This window comes from Mustelus asterias, unplaced genomic scaffold (assembly GCF_964213995.1).
Source record: "Mustelus asterias unplaced genomic scaffold, sMusAst1.hap1.1 HAP1_SCAFFOLD_129, whole genome shotgun sequence".
In the NCBI taxonomy this organism is placed as follows: Eukaryota; Metazoa; Chordata; class Chondrichthyes; order Carcharhiniformes; family Triakidae; genus Mustelus; species Mustelus asterias.
The window spans coordinates 880304-902114 of NW_027590163.1; the positions used below are offsets into that span (position 1 = coordinate 880304).

Sequence of the window (21811 nt, forward strand, 5' to 3'; positions counted from 1 at the left end):
GGAAAAAGTCCAGAATAAATTAATTTCCAGTTACATTGGAAACCTGTTGCCTCACAGCTGAGTACAAAATATAAAGAGTTGAGGGAACTGGTGGATAAGCTGCAGAATGGAGCTGATTGCTGGCAGGAGAGCACGTCTGACCTGGACAATCAGTTACATTGGAAACAGGGGGCAGATGATAGGGTGAGTGGAGCTCAGAAAAATCTACTGCTGTTCGGCCAAACTCTGGAACAAGATATTGATTTACAGTCAGAAAATATCAGATCAAGTGAAGAGTTAGAAAATGCAATGGGGATTTTGAGGAAGTTAACTCAGCCACAAAGAGACACCTCCCTGAGACAGACCACTCCCCGTGTTTAGCTAACATCAAACAACCTGAGACACAAATCAGTCACCGGTGAGAAGATGTCGTTGTTTTCTCCAAAAAAAAGAATCACTGAAAGCACTCCTCCCTCTCCTCTGCCTCTCCTGTGTGATAAGGGAATGCAGGTGTGTGAGGTTAGCCATGACTTCTGCACCGTCATGATCCACAACGCTTACTCCAAGTTGGTTTGCCCAGTTGAAGGAATACTGTACATTTGAGTCATAATTGTTGAAGCAGGGTGCTGTTTGAAAGCATCATAGATTCGAAGAATTAGTTTGGAAAGGGAATAAAAATTAATTTAAATTGCACTGCCGTGTGTTTCTGTTTGAAATAAATTCAGAATGTACTAAAATGTGAAAGGAATGTATTTGGGTTTGAATTGTGAAGGCCAATTTGCTCCCAAAACACAAAGATAAGGCTGCAGTTTGGCAGCAAACCAGTTCCAACTTTCCAAAACATCTGAGTTTAAATTGTTGAGATTCGGTTAACAACACATTTCACAAAGTATTTCTTTCAACTTTGATTAAGTAACAAATATTGAAAATTGAAATTGGTATTCAAAAATGGATAGAGAAAAGAGATGAAATTTGAACAAAATTGAAGAAAATAACATGAGGGAAGTTTTTTAAATTATGTAAGTTGATGCAATTGCCAAGTTTCCTCTGCCCACTCCCCGCCTCTCTCGGTTCCACAGAGAAGTTAACCCTTTCAGCCGACAGTCGATTTTTATAAATCTCCACACAGCCTTTGTTTTTTAATGTAACCTGTGATTGGACATATTAACTCACTGGGATCTTGGCCAGAGCCAGATGGATTGTTTGTGTTTTTTTTAAACAGGTGATGTTGTTTTCCAGCTCTGAGTGAAGTCAACAGTTTTGAGAATTAAAGCAGAGAATAAAATACTTTACTTTTCAGAAAACCACCAAGCCTGCTTAGGATATTGGAATTGATAAACATCTGACGTGAGTTGCTATTTCAAGCATTGAAAATGGAAATCACCTGTTGTTTAAGGGAAAGAACAAAGTTGATAATGCCTGGAATCAAACACAAATTTGGGGCAGCACGGTGGCACAATGGTTTGCACTGCTGCCTCACAGTGCCAGGGAACAGGTTCGATTCCCGACTTGGGTCACTGTCTGGGTGGAGTCTGCACATTCTCCCTGTGTCTGCGTGGATTTCCTCCGGGTGCTCCAGTTTCCTCCCAGAGTCGAAAAGACGTGCTGGTTAGGTGCATTGGCCATGCTAAATTCTCCCGCAGTGTGCCAGAGCAGGTGCCGGAGTGTGGCGACTAAGGGATTTTCGCAGTAACTTCATTGCAGTGTGAATGTAAGCCTACCTGTGACGAATGAATAAACTTTTACTTCAAATATTGTTAAAGTTTTTAAAGTTTATTTATTAGTGTCACAACTAGACTTACATTAACACTGCAATGAAGTTACTGTGAAATGTTTGGTTTCTTTTTAAAGTTATTATGAGTATATTTCATGTTTTAAAAGATTCTCCAGAACTCCGGAAATTGTAGTTTAAAGGAATGCATACATTCGGGTACGGAACATTCTGGTAAAGGGGAAGTATAGACGAGGTAAATGAGGTGGCACCTTTTTCTTGGAGATATTTAAAGTTTATTTATCAGTGTCACAAGTAATGCTTACTGCAATGACGTTACTGTGAAATTCCCCGAGTCACCACATTCCGGCGCCTGTTTGGGACAATGCTCCTAATCAGCACGTCTTTCAGTCTGTGGGAGGAAACCGGAGTACCCGGAGGAAACCGACGCAGAGACGGGGAGAATGTGCAAACTCCACACAGACAGTGACCCGAGCCGGGAATCAAACCCAGATCCCTGGTGCTGTGAGGCAGCAGTGCGAGCCACCGTGCCACCCCTTGTTTGTTTCTTTGTCCATGAACTGTTTGAGAGAAGTGAATTTTATAATCTGGCCACCATCTGAGACATTGGGATTGTGCAGGGGGAAATCAGCAAATATGTCGAGATGGAAAACCCCTTTGACCCCGGCTTTTGACTTTCTTTTGAAGTTTCCAGCAGAATTATTGAATGGTGCATCCTTTGAAAGAGAGTGGAATTCAGGATGATGATTGGTAAAATACCCAGCACCATCGCTATAGACCTGATAAACCTTTCACAAATACAAAACAAGGATTTGTGGGAGAGGACAGAGAGATAACAACAAGCAAGACAAAGTACATGTCTAGTTAATAACAACAACATGAGAGACAACATTTAACATGCAGGGAAATGTGTGAAGATGGCTTATGAATGTGAGACTCCAACAGAGAATTAAAGAAGGAATTGGAACACTGATGTGAGAGTGCAGAATTGGTTTGTAAGTTGTGAATGAACTAACATCCGAGAGTGCACAGTGCAGCTGTGCTGAAGAATGAAGTGTGGCACGGTGGCACAATGGTTAGCAGTGCTTCATCACAGCGCCAAGGACCCGGGTTCAATTCTGGCCTCGGGTCACTGTCTGTGTGGAGTTTGCACAATCTCTCCGTATCTGCGTGGGTTTCCTCCAGGTGCTCCGGTTTCCTCCCACACTCCAAAGATATGCAGGTTAGGTTGATTGGCCATAGTAAATTGCTTCTGAGCGTCAGGCGAACTAGCAGGGTAAATAAATGGGGTTTTGGGGATAGAGCCTGGATGGGATTGTGGTCGGTGCAGACACGATGGGCCAAATGGCCTCCTTCTGCACTGTAATGATTCTATGATTCAAATGGGACTTTCTCAGCTGCTTGACTAACAGCGTGACATGAAATGGTTAATATGACCTGAAGAGTAAGAAATCATTTTGAAATGATCAAGGCACTGACACAGACTCCAGAGAAACTGACTGGAAGAACAAATTAAAGTAAATGGAATTTTGGACTGGGACAAATGAAGGCGCGGGAGAAATAATACTGAATAAGAATTATTACAAGATGGAGCAGGTTAAGGGACAGGTTGAGAATTGTTTTGAATCTATGCAATTTATACAGCAATTATATGTTATCACTGCTTTTATATCCAATTACACCATTTCAATTATGTCTGAAAATTAGTTGTGAGAAGGAGATTGTAAAGGGAATGGAAGTTGGCTACCTTGGGCTAAGCCAATGAGGAAAAGGGGGAAAATGCCAGAGTGAATGAATAGATTTAGTAAAAGGGGTGATAGATGTAACACCCCTGCATTAGAGTAAAATCACATGTTAATCAAATGCTCCACATCAAGGTTCTAATATCAGCAAGGTTGTTTACTTGTTTGAGGAACAAACAGTTTCTGGATTACAGACAAGTCTTTGGGTGAAGTTTTAATAATAAACCTACATAGGCAAAATAGGAATTTTTGAACAATGTTCTGTGCTCTGACTAACAGTATAACATTTATAGCTGTATTGGAGCTGGGAGCTGTGTTAGAATGCTCAGTGGGATTTGTGAGTGATCTTGGGCTTTGCAGGTTGGACTCTAGTTGTGGAGGTACTGAGTGCCCCTGGGGCAGGATTTTGGGAAATCGCCTTTGGTTCAGGACCCCGAGGAAGATTCACATTTCTACTTGGGGTGGTCACTCAATGGAGTTAGTGAAAGTCATTATTGTTATTCATAATTTTACCTTTCTAAAAATAAACTTTGAAATGGGAATGGGAAAATGAGCTGTAGTCCAGAAGCCAGTGTTGAGTGTTGTGAGGTACTGAGGAGGGTATCAAGGTTGCAGGAGTGTACCGGCAGACAGGAAGGTGGGTTGAAGTGTGTCTACTTCAATGCAAGGAGCATCTGGAATAAGGCAGGTGAACTTGGAGTGTGGATTGGTACTTGGGACTACAATGTTGTGGCCATTACGGAGACATGGTTAGAACAGGGACAGGAATGGTTGTTGGAAGTTCTGGGGTATAGATGTTTCAGTAAGAGTAGGGAAGGTGGTAAAAGAGGTGGAGGAGTAGCATTATTAATCAAGGATAGTTTAACGGCTGCAGAAAGACAGTTCGAGGGGGATCTGCCTACTGAGGTAATATGGGCTGAAGTTAGAAATAGGAAAGGAGCGGTCACGTTGTTAGGAGTTTTCTATAGGCCCCCAAATAGTAATAGAGATGTGGAGGAAGAAATTGCAAAGCAGATTATGGATAGGTGTGGAGGTCACAAGGTAGTTGTCATGGGTGACTTTAACTTTCCAAATATTGATTGGAACCTTTATAGGTCAAATAGTTCGGATGGGGCAGTTTTTGTACAGTGTGTGCAGGAGGGTTTCCTGACACAATATGTGGATAGGCCGACAAGAGGTGGGGCCACATTGGACTTGGCCCGTTTCATTACCCAGTACCAAGTGTTCGGTTTGTTTGTGGGAGAGCACTTTGGAGATAGTGACCACAATTCGGTGTCTTTCGTTATTGCAATGGAGAGGGATAGGGCCATACGGCAGGGCAAGGTTTACAATTGGGGGAGGTGGAATTATGATGGGATTATTTTGATGCAGCGAATGGTAATGACCTGGAACTCGCTGCCTACGAGGGTGGAGGAAGTGGAGACAATAAACAATTACAAAGGAAATTGGATGAGCGTTTGGGGCATTTCAAAAATAAATGCTGACTAAATATCTCTGAACTTCCTCACACCCGGTCACTCTGTCATTCTTGTGAAATTTGAAATCAGGTATTTGCAACAAGACTCAAAGAGCATCAGCCCACTGGAGGCAAAGTTGTGAGACCGGCCAGTCCAGCAGAAAGAAACCCTCCGACCCTCCCCAATGACCAACTGTGAGACTGAACAAAATGCAGTCCTGGATGTAATTGAGAGCAGAAACAATAACAGCAGACTCTCATCCCCATATTCACTTCTGAACTCGCTGGTGTCTCAGCAGATTCGATAACTGAGTGAATCTTTTCCCACATGCAGAGCAGTTGAATGGCCGCTCTCCTGTGTGAACTCGCTGGTGTTTCTGTAGGTTGGATGACTTACTGAATCCCTTCCCACATTGAAAGCAGCTGTATGGTCTCTCCCCTGTGTGATCTCGCTGGTGTGTCTGCAGGCTTCATATCCGAGTAAATCCCTTCCCACACTGACAGCAGGTGAATGCACTCTCACCAGTGTGAACTTGCTGGTGTCTCTGCAGAGTGGATGAATCAGTGAATCCCTTCCCACACACCCAGCAGGCGAACGGCCTCTCCCCAGTGTGGCTGTGCCGATGAGCTTCCAGTGGAGAGGGCACTTTGTATCTCTTCCCAGTGTGTTGTGCCTGATTCAATTGACAAACAGTTTATTGAGTTACGCCAGCGGGGAGAAGCCACAGGGACTGACCATGTGCAACTCCACCCAACAAAGAATATCATCAATTCTTATCCAGTTACTCAGCCCATCCCGGCTGGACACAATCCAATCAGAATGGCGATAGATTACATACATTATAGGTTCAATAAAATTAGTATCTGGGCATTATGGGGCTTTGTGATCATCTCATGGACAGGTGCCCCATCATGATGCTTTCCAGACCCCCCTTGGGGGGGGGTCTTTCTTGGGCTTTCTTTGTACATCGACTCCCTTAGTTAGAAATGGGGTGGATTAAAAGTTCTCAAATGGACGTCAGCACCCTTCCTTTGTTTTAATCGAATGACCACGTGGTCTGGGAATCATTTCTATTTAATACTCTCTCTTTTTAAACTCTTTTCTTCAGTATCCAATTCCAGAATTTTCCTTTCCTTTGTGTGACTTGTGTCAGGAATAAATCTTTGGACCTGACAGGAAGTTTAACCCAAGATCAATCCAGCACAGGATTGGTCAGAATCATTTCACATGTGTCAAATTTTAAAGAACCATTACAAATTAAAACTCTCATTCTCACATGGGTGAATTGTATCCGGATTAAAATTTCCAGATGTTTAGTAAAATATCCTGGAATCCTGTCTCTGGCCAGTAAATATGGCTCCAGGTTCATAACTTCTGAACAAAAAAAGTTTTATTGATCACACTTCCTTTTTTAAAAATCTGTTTGATTTAAATCACAGACAGAAAACCTCAAAGCTTGAAGCATTCAACCTACAAATATCATCCATACACAAACAGAGAAACTTAGCATATGCTTTACAACAACAATGACCAAAATTAATTACTTAAGCGTTCTTGTGATCCTGTTTTTAAACTTCCAAAAATGCCTTTAATTAAAGACTCAAGACAAGGTTAATTCCCCAGAAAGATAAACCTGAACAAATGTAGCCCAAAACAATGATAAAACACATCTACAAACATCCACAAAAAACAAATGAAACACACAGGTGGAAAAAGTGGTGAAGGCATATGGCATGCTTGCTTTTATTGGACGGGGCATAGAGTATAAAAGTTGGCACATGATGTTGCAGTTATATCGAACGTTGGTTAGGCCGCATTTGGAATACTGCGTCCAGTTCTGGTCACCACACTACCAGAGGACGTGGAGGCTTTGGAGAGAGTGCAGAAAAGGTTTACCAGGATGTTGCCTGGTATGGAGGGTATTAGCTAGGAGGAGAGATTGAGTAAACTAGGGTTGTTCTCTCTGGAAAGAGGTTGAGGGGGCAACCTAATAGAAGTTTATAACATTACGAAGGGCATAGATAGGGTGAACAGTTGGAAGCTTTTTCCCAGGTCAGAAATGACAAACACAAGGGGTCACAAGTTCAAGGTAAGGGGGGCAAGGTTCAATACAGATATGCGGGGGACGTATTTTACACAGAGGGTGGTGGGGGCCTGGAATGCACTGCCAAGCAAGGTGGTTGAGGCAGACACGCTAGGATCATTTAAGACTTATCTAGATAACCACATGAACAGACTGGGAATAGAGGGATACAAACGGATGGTATGTTAGGAATACATGATCGGTGCAGACTTGGAGGGCCGAAGGGCCTGTTCCTGTGCTGTTTTGTTCTTTGTACATATTCCAGACTTTCACTCGACTGTCGGTGGATATCAGATTGGTATATTCCATTATAGGGTCTGTTCTGTGCTGTACTGTTCTATGTTCTATAACATCTTTGTTGATTTAAAACCCCAAACACGTTACACCCAAACACCGGCAAAATCTTTGTTCTTTATCTGGGGATAAAATTCTCAGTTATTCCAAATTCCTCCAGGCTATGCTTAATATTTCCACATTTAACTTATTCCCAGAAATCCTCAATTATAAACTAAAATAGACACATGAGTTTCCGGGCAGTCTCAGGAATATGGTCAAGATAGTCCAGTCCCACAATGCCTCACATTCAATCTGCAGTCCTTCAATTATAACAGAATATGTGGCTGTATGTAGCTGCCTTGGCCATGGTCAACCCCAACCCCAAGGGTGCCTTCTTGAACTGCTGCAATGCCTGAGGTGTACGTACACCCACAGTGCTGTTAGGAAGGGACTTCCATCGAAACACAGAAAAACTACAGCACAATACCAGCCCTTCAGCCCACAAAGTTGTGCCGAACATGTCCCTACCTTAGCGATTACTAGGCTTACCTATAACCCTCTATCTTACTAAGTTCCATGTACTTATCTAAAAGTCTCTTAAAAGATCCAATCGAATCCGCCTCCACCACCGTTGCTGGCAGCCCATTCCTCGCACCCACCAACCTCTGAGTGAAAAACTTACCCCTGACATCTCCTCTGTACCTACTCCCCAGCACCTTAAACCTGTGTGGTCTTGTGGCAACCATTTCAGCCCTGGGAAAAAGCCTCTGACTATCCACTCGATCAATACCTCTCAACATCTTATACACCTCTATCAGGTCACCCCTCATCCTTCATGTCTCCAAGGAGAAAAGACTGAGCTCACTCAACCTATCCTCATAAGGCATGTCACCTAATCCAGGCAACATCCTTGTAAATCTCCTCTGCACCCTTTCTATGATTTCCACATCCTTCTGTAATGAGGCGACCAGAACTGAGCACAGTACCCCAAGTGTGGTCTGACCAGGGTCTTATATAGCTGCAACATTATCTCACGACTCCTAAACTCAATTCCTCGATTGATGAAGGCCAGTACACCATCCACCTTCTTAACCACAGCCTCAACCTGCACAGCTGCTTTGAGCGTCTTACGAACTCTGACCCCAAGATCTTTCTGATCTTCCACTCTGCCAAGAGTCCTACCATTAATATTATATTCCGCCATCCTATTTGACCTGCCAAATGAACCACCTCACACTTATCTGGGTTGAACTCCATCTGCCACTTCTCCACCCAGTTTTGCATCCTATCAATGTCTCGCTGCACCTTCTGACATCTCTCCACACTATCCACAACACCTCCAACCTTTGTGTCATCAGCAAACTTGCCAACCCATCCTTTCACTTCCTCATGGAATTGCGGATAGCGAAGAGCATTGTCGGGCAATACAGCAGGATATAGATAGGCTGGAAAATTGGGCGGAGAGGTGGCAGATGGAATTTAATCCGAATAAATGCGAAGTGATGCATTTTGGAAGAAATAATGTAGGGAGGAGTTATACAATAAATGGCAGAGTCATCAGGAGTATAGAAACACAGAGGGACCTAGGTGTGCAAGTCCACAAATCCTTGAAGGTGGCAACACAGGTGGAGAAGGTGGTGAAGAAGGCATATGGTATGCTTGCCTTTATAGGACGGGGTATAGAGTATAAAAGCTGGAGTCTGATGATGCAGCTGTATAGAACGCTGGTTAGGCCACATTTGGAGTACTGCGTCCAGTTCTGGACGCCGCACTACCAGAAGGACGTGGAGGCATTGGAGAGAGTGCAGAGAAGGTTTACCAGGATGTTGCCTGGTATGGAGGGTCTTAGCTATGAGGAGAGATTGGGTAGACTGGGGTTGTTCTCCTTGGAAAGACAGAGAATGAGGGGAGATCTAATAGAGGTGTACAAGATTATGAAGGGTATAGATAGGGTGAACAGTGGGAAGCTTTTTCCCAGGTCGGAGGTGACGATCACGAGGGGTCATGGGCTCAAGCTGAGAGGGGCGAAGTATAACTCAGACATCAGAGGGACGTTTTTTACACAGAGGGTGGTGGGGGCCTGGAATGCGCTGCCAAGTAGGGTGGTGGAGGCAGGCACGCTGACATCGTTTAAGACTTACCTGGATAGTCACATGAGCAGCCTGGGAATGGAGGGATACAAACGATTGGTCTAGTTGGACCAAGGAGCAGCACAGGCTTGGAGGGCCGAAGGGCCTGTTTCCTGTGCTGTACTGTTCTTTGTTCATCCAGGTCATTTATAAAAATCACAAAGAGTAAGGGTCCCAGAACAGATTCCTGGGGCACTCCACTGGTGACCGACCTCCATGCTGAATATGACCCGTCTATAACCACTCTTTGCCTTCTGTGGGCAAGCCAGTTCTGGATCCACAAAGCAATGTCCCCTTGGATCCCATGCCCCCTCACTTTCTCAATAAGCCTTGCATGGGGCACCTTATCAAGTTTCCAGTTACTGAGAGAGACAAGAGATGAAATTGCTGGGCCTCTCACAAAAATCTTTGTTTCTTCATTGGACACAGGTGAGGTCCCAGAGGATTGGAGGATAGCAAATGTGGTCCCGTTATTTAAGAAGGGTAGCAAGGATAACCCGGGTAATTATAGGCCAGTGAACTTGATGTCCGTGGTAGGGAAATTGTTGGAGAAGATTCTTAGAGATAGGATCTATACACATTTAGAACTGAATAATCTCATTAGCGATAGACAACATGGTTTTGTACAAGGGAGGTCATGCCTCATAAATTTGGTTGAGTTTTTTGAGGAGGTGACAAAAATGACTGACGAGGGAAGGGCCGTGGATGTCGTCGACATGGATTTTAGTAAAGCGTTTGACAACGTCCCTCATGGAAGGCTGGTGCAAAAGGTTAAATCTCATGGGATCAAAGGTGAACCAGCTAGATGGGTACAGAACTGGCTTAGCCATAGAAGACAGAGGGTAGCAGTGGAGGGGTCTTTTTCTGATTGGAGGTCTGTGACTAGCGGTGTTCTACAGGGCTCTGTACTGGGACCTCTGCTGTTTGTGATATATATAAATGATTTGGAGGAAGATGTAGCTGGTGTGATCAGTAAGTTTGCGGACGACACAAAGATTGCTGGAGTTGTGGATTGTGATGAACATTGTCAGAGAATACAGCAGGATATAGATAGGCTGGAAAATTGGGTGGAGAAATGGCAGATGGAATTTAATCCAAATAAATGTGAAGTGATGCATTTTGGTAGATCTAATGCAGGGGGGAGCTATACAATAAATGGCAGAACCATCAGGAGTATAGACACACAGAGGGATCTGGGTGTGCAAGTCCACGATCCTTAAAGGTGGCAGCACAGGTGGAAAAGGTGGTGAAGAAGGCATATGGCATGCTTGCCTTTATTGGGGCATAGAGTATAAAAGTTGGCACATGGTGTTGCAGTTATATGGAACGTTGGTTCGGCCGCATTTGGAATACTGTGTCCAGTTCTGGTCACCACACTACCAGAAGGACGCGGAGACTTTGGAGAGAGTACAGAAAAGGTTTACCAGGATGTTGCCTGGTATGGAGGGTATTAGCTATGAGGAGAGATTGAGTAAACTCGGGTTGTTCTCCCTGGAAAGACGGAGGTTGAGGGGCGACCTAATAGAAGTTTACAAAATTACGAAGGGCATAGATAGGGTGAACAGTTGGAAGCTTTTTTCCAGGTCAGCAATGACAAACACAAGGGGTCACAAGTTCAAGGTAAGGGGGGCAAGGTTCAATACAGATATGCGGGGGACGTATTTTACACAGAGGGTGGTGGGGGCCTGGAGTGCACTACCAAGCAAGGTGGTTGAGGCAGACACGCGAGAAACATTTAAGACTCATCTTGATAACCACATGAACGACAAGGAATAGAGGGATACAAATGGATGGTCTAGTTAGGAACACATGATCAGCGCAGGCTTGGAGGGCCGAAGGGCCTGTTCCTGTGCTGTATTGTTCTTTGTGCTTTAAAATAGACACATGAGTTTCCGGGCAGTCACAGGAATGTGGTCAAGATAGTCCAGTCCCACAATGCCTCACATTCAATCTGCAGTCCTTCAATTATAACAGAATATGTGGCTGTATGGAGCTGCCTTGGCCGTGGTCAACCCCAACCCCAAGGGTGCCTTCCTGAACTGCTGCAATGCCTGAGGTGTACGTACACCCACATTGCTGTTAGGAAGGGACTTCCAGCTACATATTCCAGACTTTCACTGGACTGTAGGTGAATATCAGATTGATATATTCCATTCAACCACACCCAAGGTGTGTTATTCCAATTCCTTTATTGTCCAGGACAATACATTCACAATATCTTTCAAACAGAAATTAAACATTCCCATTTGATTTCAGACAGTAACATATTCTGTTAGTTTGTTCTTTATTGTCAATGTCAGGCTGGGGTTGTTTTCCTTGGAGCAAAGGAGGTTGAGGGGAGATTTGATAGATGGGGGACAAGATTCTGACAGGTTTAGATAAGGTGGACAAAGAAAAGCTGTTCCCATTAGCTGATGGAACAAGGACGAGGGGGGACACAGATTTCTTGTTTTGGGTTAGAGATGCAAGGGAGGGGGGAGTGGGGGGCTGGGGGGGGGGGGGGGGGGGCAGTGGGGTGGGGGGGGAATTGAGGGGGGAGATGTGAGGAAGAATATTCTGATGCAGTGAATGGTAATGACCTGAAACTCGCTGTCTATGAGGGTGGAGGAAGTGGAGACAATAAACAATTAAAAAGGAAATTGGATGGGCATTTGGGATGTTCCAAACAGAACGAAGAACAAAGAAAATTACAGCACAGAAACAAGCCCTTTGGCCCTCCAAGCCTGCAGCAACCATGCTGCCCGTCTGAACTAAAACCCCCTACCTTTCCAGGACCATATCCCTCTATTCCTATGCTATTCATATATTTGTCAAGACACATCTTAAAAGTCACTATCGTATCTGCTTCCACTACCTTCCCCGGCAACGAGTTCCAGGCACCCACCACCCTCTGTGTAAAAAACCTGCCTTGTACATCTCCTTTAAACCTTGCCCCTCGCACCTTAAACCTATGCCCCCCAGTAACTGACTCTTCCACTCTGGGAAAAAGCTTCTGACTATCCACTCTGTCCATGCCCCTCATAATCTTGGAGACTTCTATCAGGTCTCCCCTCAACCTCCGTCGTTCCAGTGAGAACAGACCAGGTTTCTCCAAACTCTCCTCATAGCTAATGCCCTCCACACCAGGCAACATCCTGATAAATATTTTCCGTACCCTCTCCAAAGCCTCCACATTCTTCGGGTAGTGTGGTGACCAGAATTGAACACTAGATTCCAAGTGCGGTCAAACTAAGGTTCTATAAAGCTGCAACATGACTTGCCAATTTTTAAACTCAATGCCCCGGCCGATGAAGGCAAGCATGCCATATGCTTTCTTGACTACCTTCTCCACCTGCATTACCACTTTCAATGACCTGTGTACCTGTACACCGAGATCCCTCTGCCTATGAATGCTCTTAAGGGTTCTGCCATTTACTGTATATTTCCATTCTGTATTAGACCTTCCAAAATGCATTACCTCACATTTGTCCGGATTAAACTTCATCTGCCATCTCTCCGCCCAATTCTCCAACTACTCTATATCCTGCTGTATCCTTTGCCGTTCCCCATCGCTATCCGCAATTCCACCAACCTTTGTGTCGTCCACAAACTTACCAATCAAACCAGTTACATTTTCCTCCAAATCATTTATATATATTACAAACAGCAAAAGTCCCAGCACTGATCCCTGCGGAATGTCACTTGTCACAGCCCTCCATTCAGAAAGGTACCTTTGCACTGCCAACCTCTGTTTTCTTCTGACTAAATATCTCTAAACTTCCTAACACCCTGTCACTCTGTGATCCTTGTGACATTTGAAACCAGGTATTTGCAAAAAGACTCAAAGAGCATCAACCCACTGGAGGCTGAGACCAGCCAGTCCAGCACAAAGAAACCCTCTGACCCTTCCCATTGACCAACTGTGAGAATGAACAAAATGCAATCCTGGATGTAATTGAGAGCAGGAACAATAACAGCAGAATCCAACCTCTGGAATCACTCGTGAACTTGCTGGTGCCTCAGCAGCCGGGATGAAACGCTGAAACCCTTCCCACACACAGAGCAGGTGAACGGCCTCTCCCCAGTGTGAACTCGCTCGTGCGTCTGCAGGTTGGATAACTGAGTGAATTCTTGCCCGCACTGAGAGCAGGTGAACGGCCTCTCCCCAGTGTGAACTCGCTGGTGTGTTTGCAGGTTGGAAAGCTGAGTGAATCCCTTCCCACACTGAGAGCAGGTGAACGGCCTCTCCCCTGTGTGAACTCGCTGGTGTGCCCGCAGGCTGGATGACTGAGTGAATCCCTGCCCACACTGAGAGCAGGTGAATGGTTTCTCCCCTGTGTGAACCCGCTGGTGTGTCCGCAGGTCGGATGACCGAGTGAATCCCTTCCCACACTGAGAGCAGGTGAATGGTCTCTCCCCAGTGTGAACTCGCTGGTGTGTCTGCAGGCTGGATAACCGAGTGAATCCCTTCCCACACTGAGGGCAGGTGAACGGTCTCTCTCCAGTGTGAACCCGCTGGTGTGTCCGCAGATGGGTTGACCGAGTGAATCCCTTCCCACACTGAGAGCAGGTGAACGGCCTTTCCCCAGTGTGAACTCGCTGGTGTGTCTGCAGGCTGGATAACTGAGTGAATCCCTTCCCACACTGAGAGCAGGTGAACGGCCTCTCTCCAGTGTGAACTCGCTGGTGTCTCTGCAGGCTGGATAACTGAATGAATCCCTTCGCACACTGAGAGCAGGTGAATGGTCTCTCTCCGGTGTGAACTCGCTGATGTGTCTGCAAGTGGGATGACAGAGTGAATCCCTTCTCACATTGAGAGCAGGTGAACGGTCTCTCCCCAGTGTGAACTCGCTGATGTCTCTGCAGGTGGGATGACCGAGTGAATCCCTTCCCACACTGAGAGCAGGTGAATGGGGGCTTCTCCCCAGTGTGAACTCGCTGGTGTGCCCGCAGGTCGGATGACCGAGTGAATCCCTTCCCACACTGAGAGCAGGTGAACGGCCTCTCCCCAGTGTGAACTCGCTGGTGTGCCTGCAGGTTGGATAACTGATTGAATCCCTTCCCACACTGAGAGCAGGTGAACGGCCTCTCCCCAGTGTGAATTCGCTGGTGTGTCAGCAGGCTGGATGACCGAGTGAATCCCTCCCCACACTGAGAGCAAGTGAATGGCCTCTCCCCTGTATGAACTCGCTGGTGTGTCCGCAGCTCGGATAACTGAATGAATCCCTTCCCACACTGAGAGCAGGTGAATGGCCTCTCCCCAGTGTGAACTCGCTGGTGTCTCTGCAGGCTGGATAACTGAGTGAACCTCTTACCACACTGAGAGCAGGTAAATGGCCTCTCTCCAGTGTGAACTCGCTGGTGTCTCTGCAGGCGGGATGACTGAGTGAATCCATCCCCACACTGAGAGCAGGTGAACGGCCTCTCCCCAGTGTGAACTCGCTGGTGTATCTGCAGGCTGGATAAATGAGTGAATTCCTTCTCACACTGAGAGCAAGTGAACGGCCTCTCTCCAGTGTGAACTCGCTGGTGTCTCTGCAGGTGGGATGACTGAGTGAATCCCTCCCCACATTGAGAACAGGTGAACGGCCTCTCTCCAGTGTGAACTCGCTGGTGTGACTGCAGGCGGGATGACCGAGTGAATCCCTCCCCACACTGAGAGCAGGTGAATGGCCTCTCCCCAGTGTGAACTCGCTGGTGTGTCTGCAGGCTGGATAAATAAGTGAATTCCTTCTCACACTGAGAGCAAGTGAACGGCCTCTCTCCAGTGTGAACTCGCTGGTGTCTCTGCAGGCTGGATATCCGAGTGAATCCCTTCCCACACTGAGAGCAGGTGAAGGGCCTCTCCCCAGTGTGAACTCGCTGGTGTCTCTGCAGGTGGGATGACTGAGTGAATCCCTCCCCACATTGAGAGCAGGTGAACGGCCTCTCCCTAGTGTGAACTCGCTGGTGTCTCTGCAGGTTGGATAACTGACTGAATCCCTTCCCACATTGAGAGCAGATGAACGGCCTCTCCCCAGTGTGGCTGCGCCGATGAGCTTCCAGCTCTGATGGGGTTCCGTATCCCTTCCCACAGTCCGCACATTTCCATGGTTTCGCCATGGTGCAGGTGTCCTTACCTCACTCTTGAGTGGACAATTAGTTGAAACTTCGTCCACACACAGAACAAGATTACAGTCTCCACCTGCTGTGAATGGTGTGATATTTATTCAGACTGTGTAACTGGTTAAAGCTCTTTAGTCAGTGCATTGGAACACACTCACTCGAGTGTGGCAGTGTGTCGATGCTTTTTCACTCACACTGACATTTCAAATCTTTTCAAATCGACAGACTGGACAATCATTTCTCCTTCTGGATTCAAAGTCCGATGATATTGAGGTCCCAAGGAATATGACTCTGTCAGATCTAGACGTGACGTTTGAGATTTCAGCCTGTGATTCCTCTTTCAATATCCTGGAAAATGAGTTTCCAAAAGTCATCAGTGTCAGTACAGGATAGAAATTCAGAACAGACAATTTCTATGGAACATTCTTTCCTCTCTCATTCAGAGGGTGGGTTCTCCCCCGCACATGCACAGCTTCCCCTCTCCCTCGCACATTTTGCAGTCCCGGGCGGGGGGAGGGGGAGATCACCGAGCGGCTTCTCGCTCTGGCCAGAGCCGTCAGCCGGTTGCCTGGAAACCTTGGCTCGATGTGGTGTAGGGGGAGGGGAACAATGGGTGGGGGCGGGGCTCCCGGGTCCGCACGCCCGGGCCTGCACCATGGAACCCGGAGACATCACCGCGGAGCGCAGTGATTCCTATTGGCTGATTCAGGCAGGGTTCTATCGTAGCGTCACAATGCGGAAGTTGTCCAATGAGCTTCAGAGTGAAATTTCGCTCTCCGATCACATTCCATTGTGACGTCACACACTCACCCATTCCATTGTGATGTCACACCCTCACCCATTCCATTGTGACCTCACACTCTCACCCATTCCATTGTGACGTCAGGGCTTCCCTCTCCGATCACAATCCCTGCCGGCCTCCCACATGCAGCCTCAATGGCGGCAGTCAGCCCGGGTCTAACACTACAAGCTGCCGCTCCATTTGGTACAAAGGGGGGGACCGGGAAGTTCATTTCCGGGGTCTGGGTTTGAACAACATGTTTACAAAGTCTCTCCACCCACTCGCCACATTTATCATTCCCCGCGCGCCGCCCCCTACCTAGTATTGATCTCGCCTCCAAATTAAAACCGCCCGTCTACCCGTCGCCATTACCCGCACTGCGCATGCTTCAGGTCCCGCCTCTCATTCACTCCGATTGGTTGGAGGATCAGCCGCTCCCGCTCGGTCCTCCAGTCCCGCCCCTCGTTCACTCCGATTGGTTGGAGGACCGGCCGCTCCCGCTCGGTCGGCCAGTCCCGCCCCCTCTTCCTATTGGTCCGGAGCTGCCGTCAATCAGTCCCCGGGCATTGTGATGTGGAGCATGCGCAGTGTCATTGCTGTCCTTGGCGCTTGTTTGTCCCGGAGAAGCGGAGTCAGCGTTAGGCGGTGGCTGGGAGGATTTGGAAACACTTTGTGGATCCGCAAACCCTTCAGAATCATTGTCAGCTCCCTGGTTTGCAGCTGCGGGGCTTCTCCCTCCCGGGAACAGGCCCAGGTTAACGGCCCCATCCTGGCTCAGCCACTGGAGGGTGGTTCACATCAGAGGATGGGGGAGGGGGACAATAAATAAGAGGTTACACTTTGGCCTCAAATCAATGAGGACTCTGATCTCTGGGAAGGAAGGAAACCCTGGGAGGTGGGCGGGGAGGATTCACAAACACCCGCTGGAGGCCCCAACACCCCCAATAAGACCCATTGGTTTTATTGTCAGTCTGCAGACAGCAGCTGGAGAACTGAACCCAGTAAGAAGTCTCACAACACCAGGTTAAAGACCAACAGGTTTATTTGGTAGCAAAAGCCACTCGCTTTCGGATCACTGCTCCTTCATCAGGTGAGTAGGACTTGTGTTCATAAACGGGCATATATATTGACACAAACTCAATTTACAAGATAATGGTTGGAATGTGAGTCTTTACAGGCAATCAAGTCTTAAAGGTACAGACAATGTGAGTGGAGAGAGGGTTAAGCACAGGTTAAAGAGATGTGTACTGTCTCCAGCCAGGACAGTTAGTGAGATTTCCACATCAAGAACTGAACCCAGACAGAGGAGAGGGAGGGGGAAAACTGGGAGTGGAGGGAAGAAATGGTGGAGATGTTGAGATGGGTTTGGATTTCAGTCCAGGGGAGGAGGTAGAGTGTGTGGGACGGGGATTTATAGATTTGGGGGAACAAGAGAGGAAAATATGTTCCAGAGAAACTATGAATTGTCTGTTCAGAATTTCTATCCTGCACTGACAGTGATGGTATTTGTAAACTGTTTTTGCAGGGTATTATGAAGCAGGATTTACAGATGTGAAACTCAAACCAAACTTCACATCAAGATCTGTTTCAGTGATTTGATTCATCAGAAACTGAATATCATCAGCCTTTGTCTACAGAAGGAGAAATGTTCATTCTGTCTGCGGGCAAAGATTTCAAACATCAGTGTGACTGAAAAAGCACCTACACACACACACACCTGAGAGTTTCCAATGTGCTGAATGTGGAAAGTGGTTTAACAAGTCTGAAAAATAATCACATCATTCTAACTGAGTAGTGACCCGACACACATTCTGTGTAAACGAGGCTTCAACTCATCATCCAACCTGGAGTCACATGAGGACACCCGCACCACAGAGAAACCACTGAAATGTGTGGACTGTGGGAGGGGATTCAATTACCCGTCCGAATTGGATATTCATCGTCGCATTCACACTGGAGAGAGGCCGTTCACCTGCTCTGAGTGTGGGAAAGGATTTGCTTACTCATCCAGCCTCTATACACACCGGCGTGTTCACACTGGTGAGAGGCCGTTCACCTGCCTCGAATGTGGGAGGAGATGTCATGCTTTATCAAGCCTCCTGATTCACCGGGAGGTTCACTCCGATCAGAGACTGTTTCAGTGTTCTGATTGTGAGAAAAGCTTTAAAAGCACAAAGGACCTCCTGAGACACCAGCGCACTCACATGGTGGTGAGACCGTCCTCCTGCTCAGTGTGTGGGAAGGGATTCACTCAGTCATCCCACCTTCTGACACACCAACTTGTTCACACTGATCAGAGACCATTTCAATGTTCTGACTGTGAGAAGAGTTTTAAAAGTAAAAATGATTTACAAGTCCATCAGCGCACTCACACTGGGGAGAAGCCATTCACCTGCTCCGTGTGTGAGAGGAGATTCGGACGTTTATCCCAGCTGCAAACACACCAGCGAGTTCACTCTGATAAGAGACCATTTCAGTGTTCTGACTGTGAGAAGAGCTTTAAAAGTAAACAGGATTTGGTGACACACCAGCGAGTTCACACTGGGGAGAAACCGTTCACCTGCTCGGTGTGTGGGATGGGATTCACCCATTCATCCCACTGTCTGAGACACCAGCGAGTTCACACCGGGGAGAAACCATTCATTTGCTGTGTGTGTGGGAAGGGATTCACTGATTCAGCCCAGCTTCTGATACACGAGCGGATTCACACTGGGGAGAAACCCTTCACTTGCTCCACATGTGGGAAACGATTCACTCAGCCACCCCAGCTCATTGCACATCAACTGGTCCACACTGATCAGAGACCTTTTAAATGTTCTGACTGTGAGAAGAGCTTTAAAAGCACTAAGGACCTGCTGAGACACCAGCAAATTCACACTGGGGAGAGATCATTCACCTGCTCCATGTGTGGGAAAAGGTTCACTCAGTCATCCCACCTGCTGAGACACCAGCAGGTTCACACGGGAGAGAGATCGTTCACCTGCTCCGTATGTGGGAAGAGATTTGCTCGGTCAGCCAATCTGCTGAGACACCAGCAAGTTCACAAGTCACTGCAGGGGTTGGATTCTGCTGTTGCTGCTAATCCCATGCAGGACTGAATCATGTTCATTCTGTTATTAAGGAGACTGGGATGGGACACAGATAATCTCCGTGCAATCAGGCAGAGTCAACATGGTTTTGTGCAAGGGACATCCTGTTAATTGATGTGTTGGATTCTTTGAGGAAGTAACAAGCAATGTGGATAAAGTGGAACCTGTGGATGTGGTGTATTTAGTTTTCCAGAAGGCATTTGACAAGGTGCCACATCAATGTTTACCACACTTAATAAGAATTCGTAGCATAAGGCATATTAGCATTTTATCCATGTTGATTCTTTATATTAGCATGGATAGAGGATTGATGAGCTAATCGGAAACAGAGAGGAGGGAGAAACAAGTCATTTTTGGGATGGCAAAGTGTAGCCTGTGGAGTGCCACAGGGACCAGTGCTGGGCCCTCAACTATTGACAAACTATTTTCATGATGTGGATGACAGGATCAAAATTTGTTGATAACACAAAGGTAGGTAGGAAAGTGAGATGTGAATGACCATAACAAGCCTGCAAAGCGATATAGATAGGGTCAGTGAGTGGGCAAAAAGTTGGCAACTGGAACAAGATTTTTGGATAATGTGAACTTGTCCATTTGGCAGGAAGGATGGAAAAGCAGCTGATTATTTAAACAGAGAGAGATTGCAGAACTTTGAGGTACAGAGGGATCTGGGTGTCCTGGTACCGTAATCAGGAAAAGTTAGTGTGTGGATCCAGCAAATGATTAGAAAGGTAAATGAATTGTTGTTTATTGCAGAGATGTTTTGCTGCATTTGTTCAGGGTATTGGTGAGACCACATCTAGAGCACGGTGTACAGTTTTGGTCTCCTTACTTAAGAGAGGACTTGTGTGAGAAGTAGTTCAGAGAAGGTTTAGTTGACTGATTCACGGGATGAGGGTGTTATCATACAAGGAAATGTTGGACATGTTCGGCCTGTATCGAAAGGGGTTTAGAAGAATGAGAGAGGATCTGATTGAAACATAAAATTCAGAGGGGACTTGACAGAGTGGATGTTGATTGTAGAGAGAGGAGAACTAGAGGCACAGTTTAAAAATACGGGGTCTCCCATTTAAGACTGGGATGAGGAGAAACCTTTTCTCTCAGAGGGTTGTTACAGTGTGGAATTCTCTTCCACAGAGAGTGGTGGAGGCTGGCTCACTGAATATTCTGAAGTCTGAATTTAATAGATTCTTGATTGACGAGAGTCAAAGGGTGTGAGGGGTAAGAAGGAAAGTGGAGTTGAAGCTACAATCACATCAGCCGGGACCCTATTGAATGGTGGAGCAGGCTCGAGGGGCCGAGTGGCCTTCTCCTGCTCCTAATTCACATGTTCCCATTGTGATAGTTGGAGTTTGTTTCTGCTGATGTTAATTTCCCAAAAAACTGAGCTGCAGCTTAATCTACAGAATAGAATCAAATAAATCTTGCCAATCTGATTGTTCAGCCAGGGTCTAACTGGGCGGCACGGTAGCACAGTGGTTAGCACTGCTGCTTCACAGCTCCAGGGTCCCGGGTTCGATTCCCGGCTCGGTTCACTGTCTGTGTGGAGTTTGCACATTCTCCTCGTGTCTGCGTGGGTTTCCTCCGGGTGCCCCGGTTTCCTCCCACAGTCCAAAGATGTGCAGGTTAGGTTGATTGGCCAGGTTAAAAATTGCCCCTTAGAGTCCTGAGATGCGTGGGTTAGAGGGATTAGCAGGTAAATATGTGTGGGTAGGGCCTGGGTGGGATTGTGGTCGGTGCAGACTCGATGGGCCGAATGGCCTCCTTCTGCACTGTAGGGTTTCTATGATTTCTATGAATGACAGAGCGGACTGGAAGAGCTGAACAACCAACTCCAGTTCCTGTGTAGTTTCTCCCAGGCTTCTCCCACTCTCTAACTCTGCTCCAGTGCTGGTTTCTGATGAAGTCTCTTCTCCCCAGGTCTCCCATCACTTTCCATTCATCAGCTGGTGTCTGAGTCCAAGTTTACCAGGAACAGGAGGAGGTCATTTATCCCCTCAAGCCTGTTCTCTCATTCACTGAGGTCATGGCTGATCTGTAACCTAACTCCATTTACCCAGATATTGTTTTAATCCTGACTTCCTCAGTCTGTTACAATGAGATTTAAAAAATAACTTTTGTTTACATCAGACCTTCAATGTAGGAGAGTGTCCCAAGGTGAATCTCAGAAACATCAATTGATAAATCAGACAACTGGCACTGAGGGGATGTTAGGAGGCTGACTGAAGACTTGGTGCAGTGTAAAGGGTCAATGTTAAATTTGTAAATATTCTACTCAGTGATGTAAGATCAGATGATAAGAGTTTGCTGAGAGATGGTTCTATGCTGAGCCTTGTGCTGTACATATTTAGAAGAAGGTGCAATAAAAAGTTATATTAACCAATAGCCTTGCCTCCAGCAGTCTTTGTCAATCCTGGCCAATCCCTGTGGCATAGGGACACCCACACTTGTTTGGGAGG

At 46.6% G+C, this 21811-nt stretch overlaps 3 protein-coding genes across 3 annotated transcripts in view; 1 reads left to right on the forward strand and 2 right to left on the reverse strand.

Annotated features, from left to right (window-relative positions):
* LOC144484829 (uncharacterized) overlaps window positions 1-21811 on the reverse strand; it is a 153524-nt gene that overhangs the window by 85127 nt on the left and 46586 nt on the right. Inside the window, exon 8 of the mRNA XM_078203191.1 lies at window positions 13453-15476. Within this exon, the coding sequence (XP_078059317.1) occupies window positions 13453-15476 (2024 nt within the window). The remainder of the gene's footprint in view (window positions 1-13452; window positions 15477-21811) is intronic.
* LOC144484830 (uncharacterized) overlaps window positions 11909-21811 on the reverse strand; it is a 124936-nt gene continuing 115033 nt past the window's right edge. The window contains exon 5 of the mRNA XM_078203192.1: window positions 11909-13365. The gene's annotated coding sequence lies outside the window, so the exon portion shown is untranslated. The remainder of the gene's footprint in view (window positions 13366-21811) is intronic.
* On the forward strand, window positions 16879-21733 carry LOC144484842 (uncharacterized). Its single transcript, XM_078203208.1, has 2 exons — window positions 16879-17353; window positions 17789-21733. Exon 2 carries the CDS (start codon window positions 18468-18470, stop codon window positions 19359-19361), a length of 894 nt encoding a protein of 297 aa, XP_078059334.1. The 5' UTR covers window positions 16879-17353; window positions 17789-18467; the 3' UTR covers window positions 19362-21733.

Coding starts and splice junctions, on each gene's coding strand:
- LOC144484842 (XM_078203208.1), top strand. CDS start 18,468: ATGGTGGTGAGACCGTCCTCCTGCTCAGTGTGTGGGAAGGGATTCACT.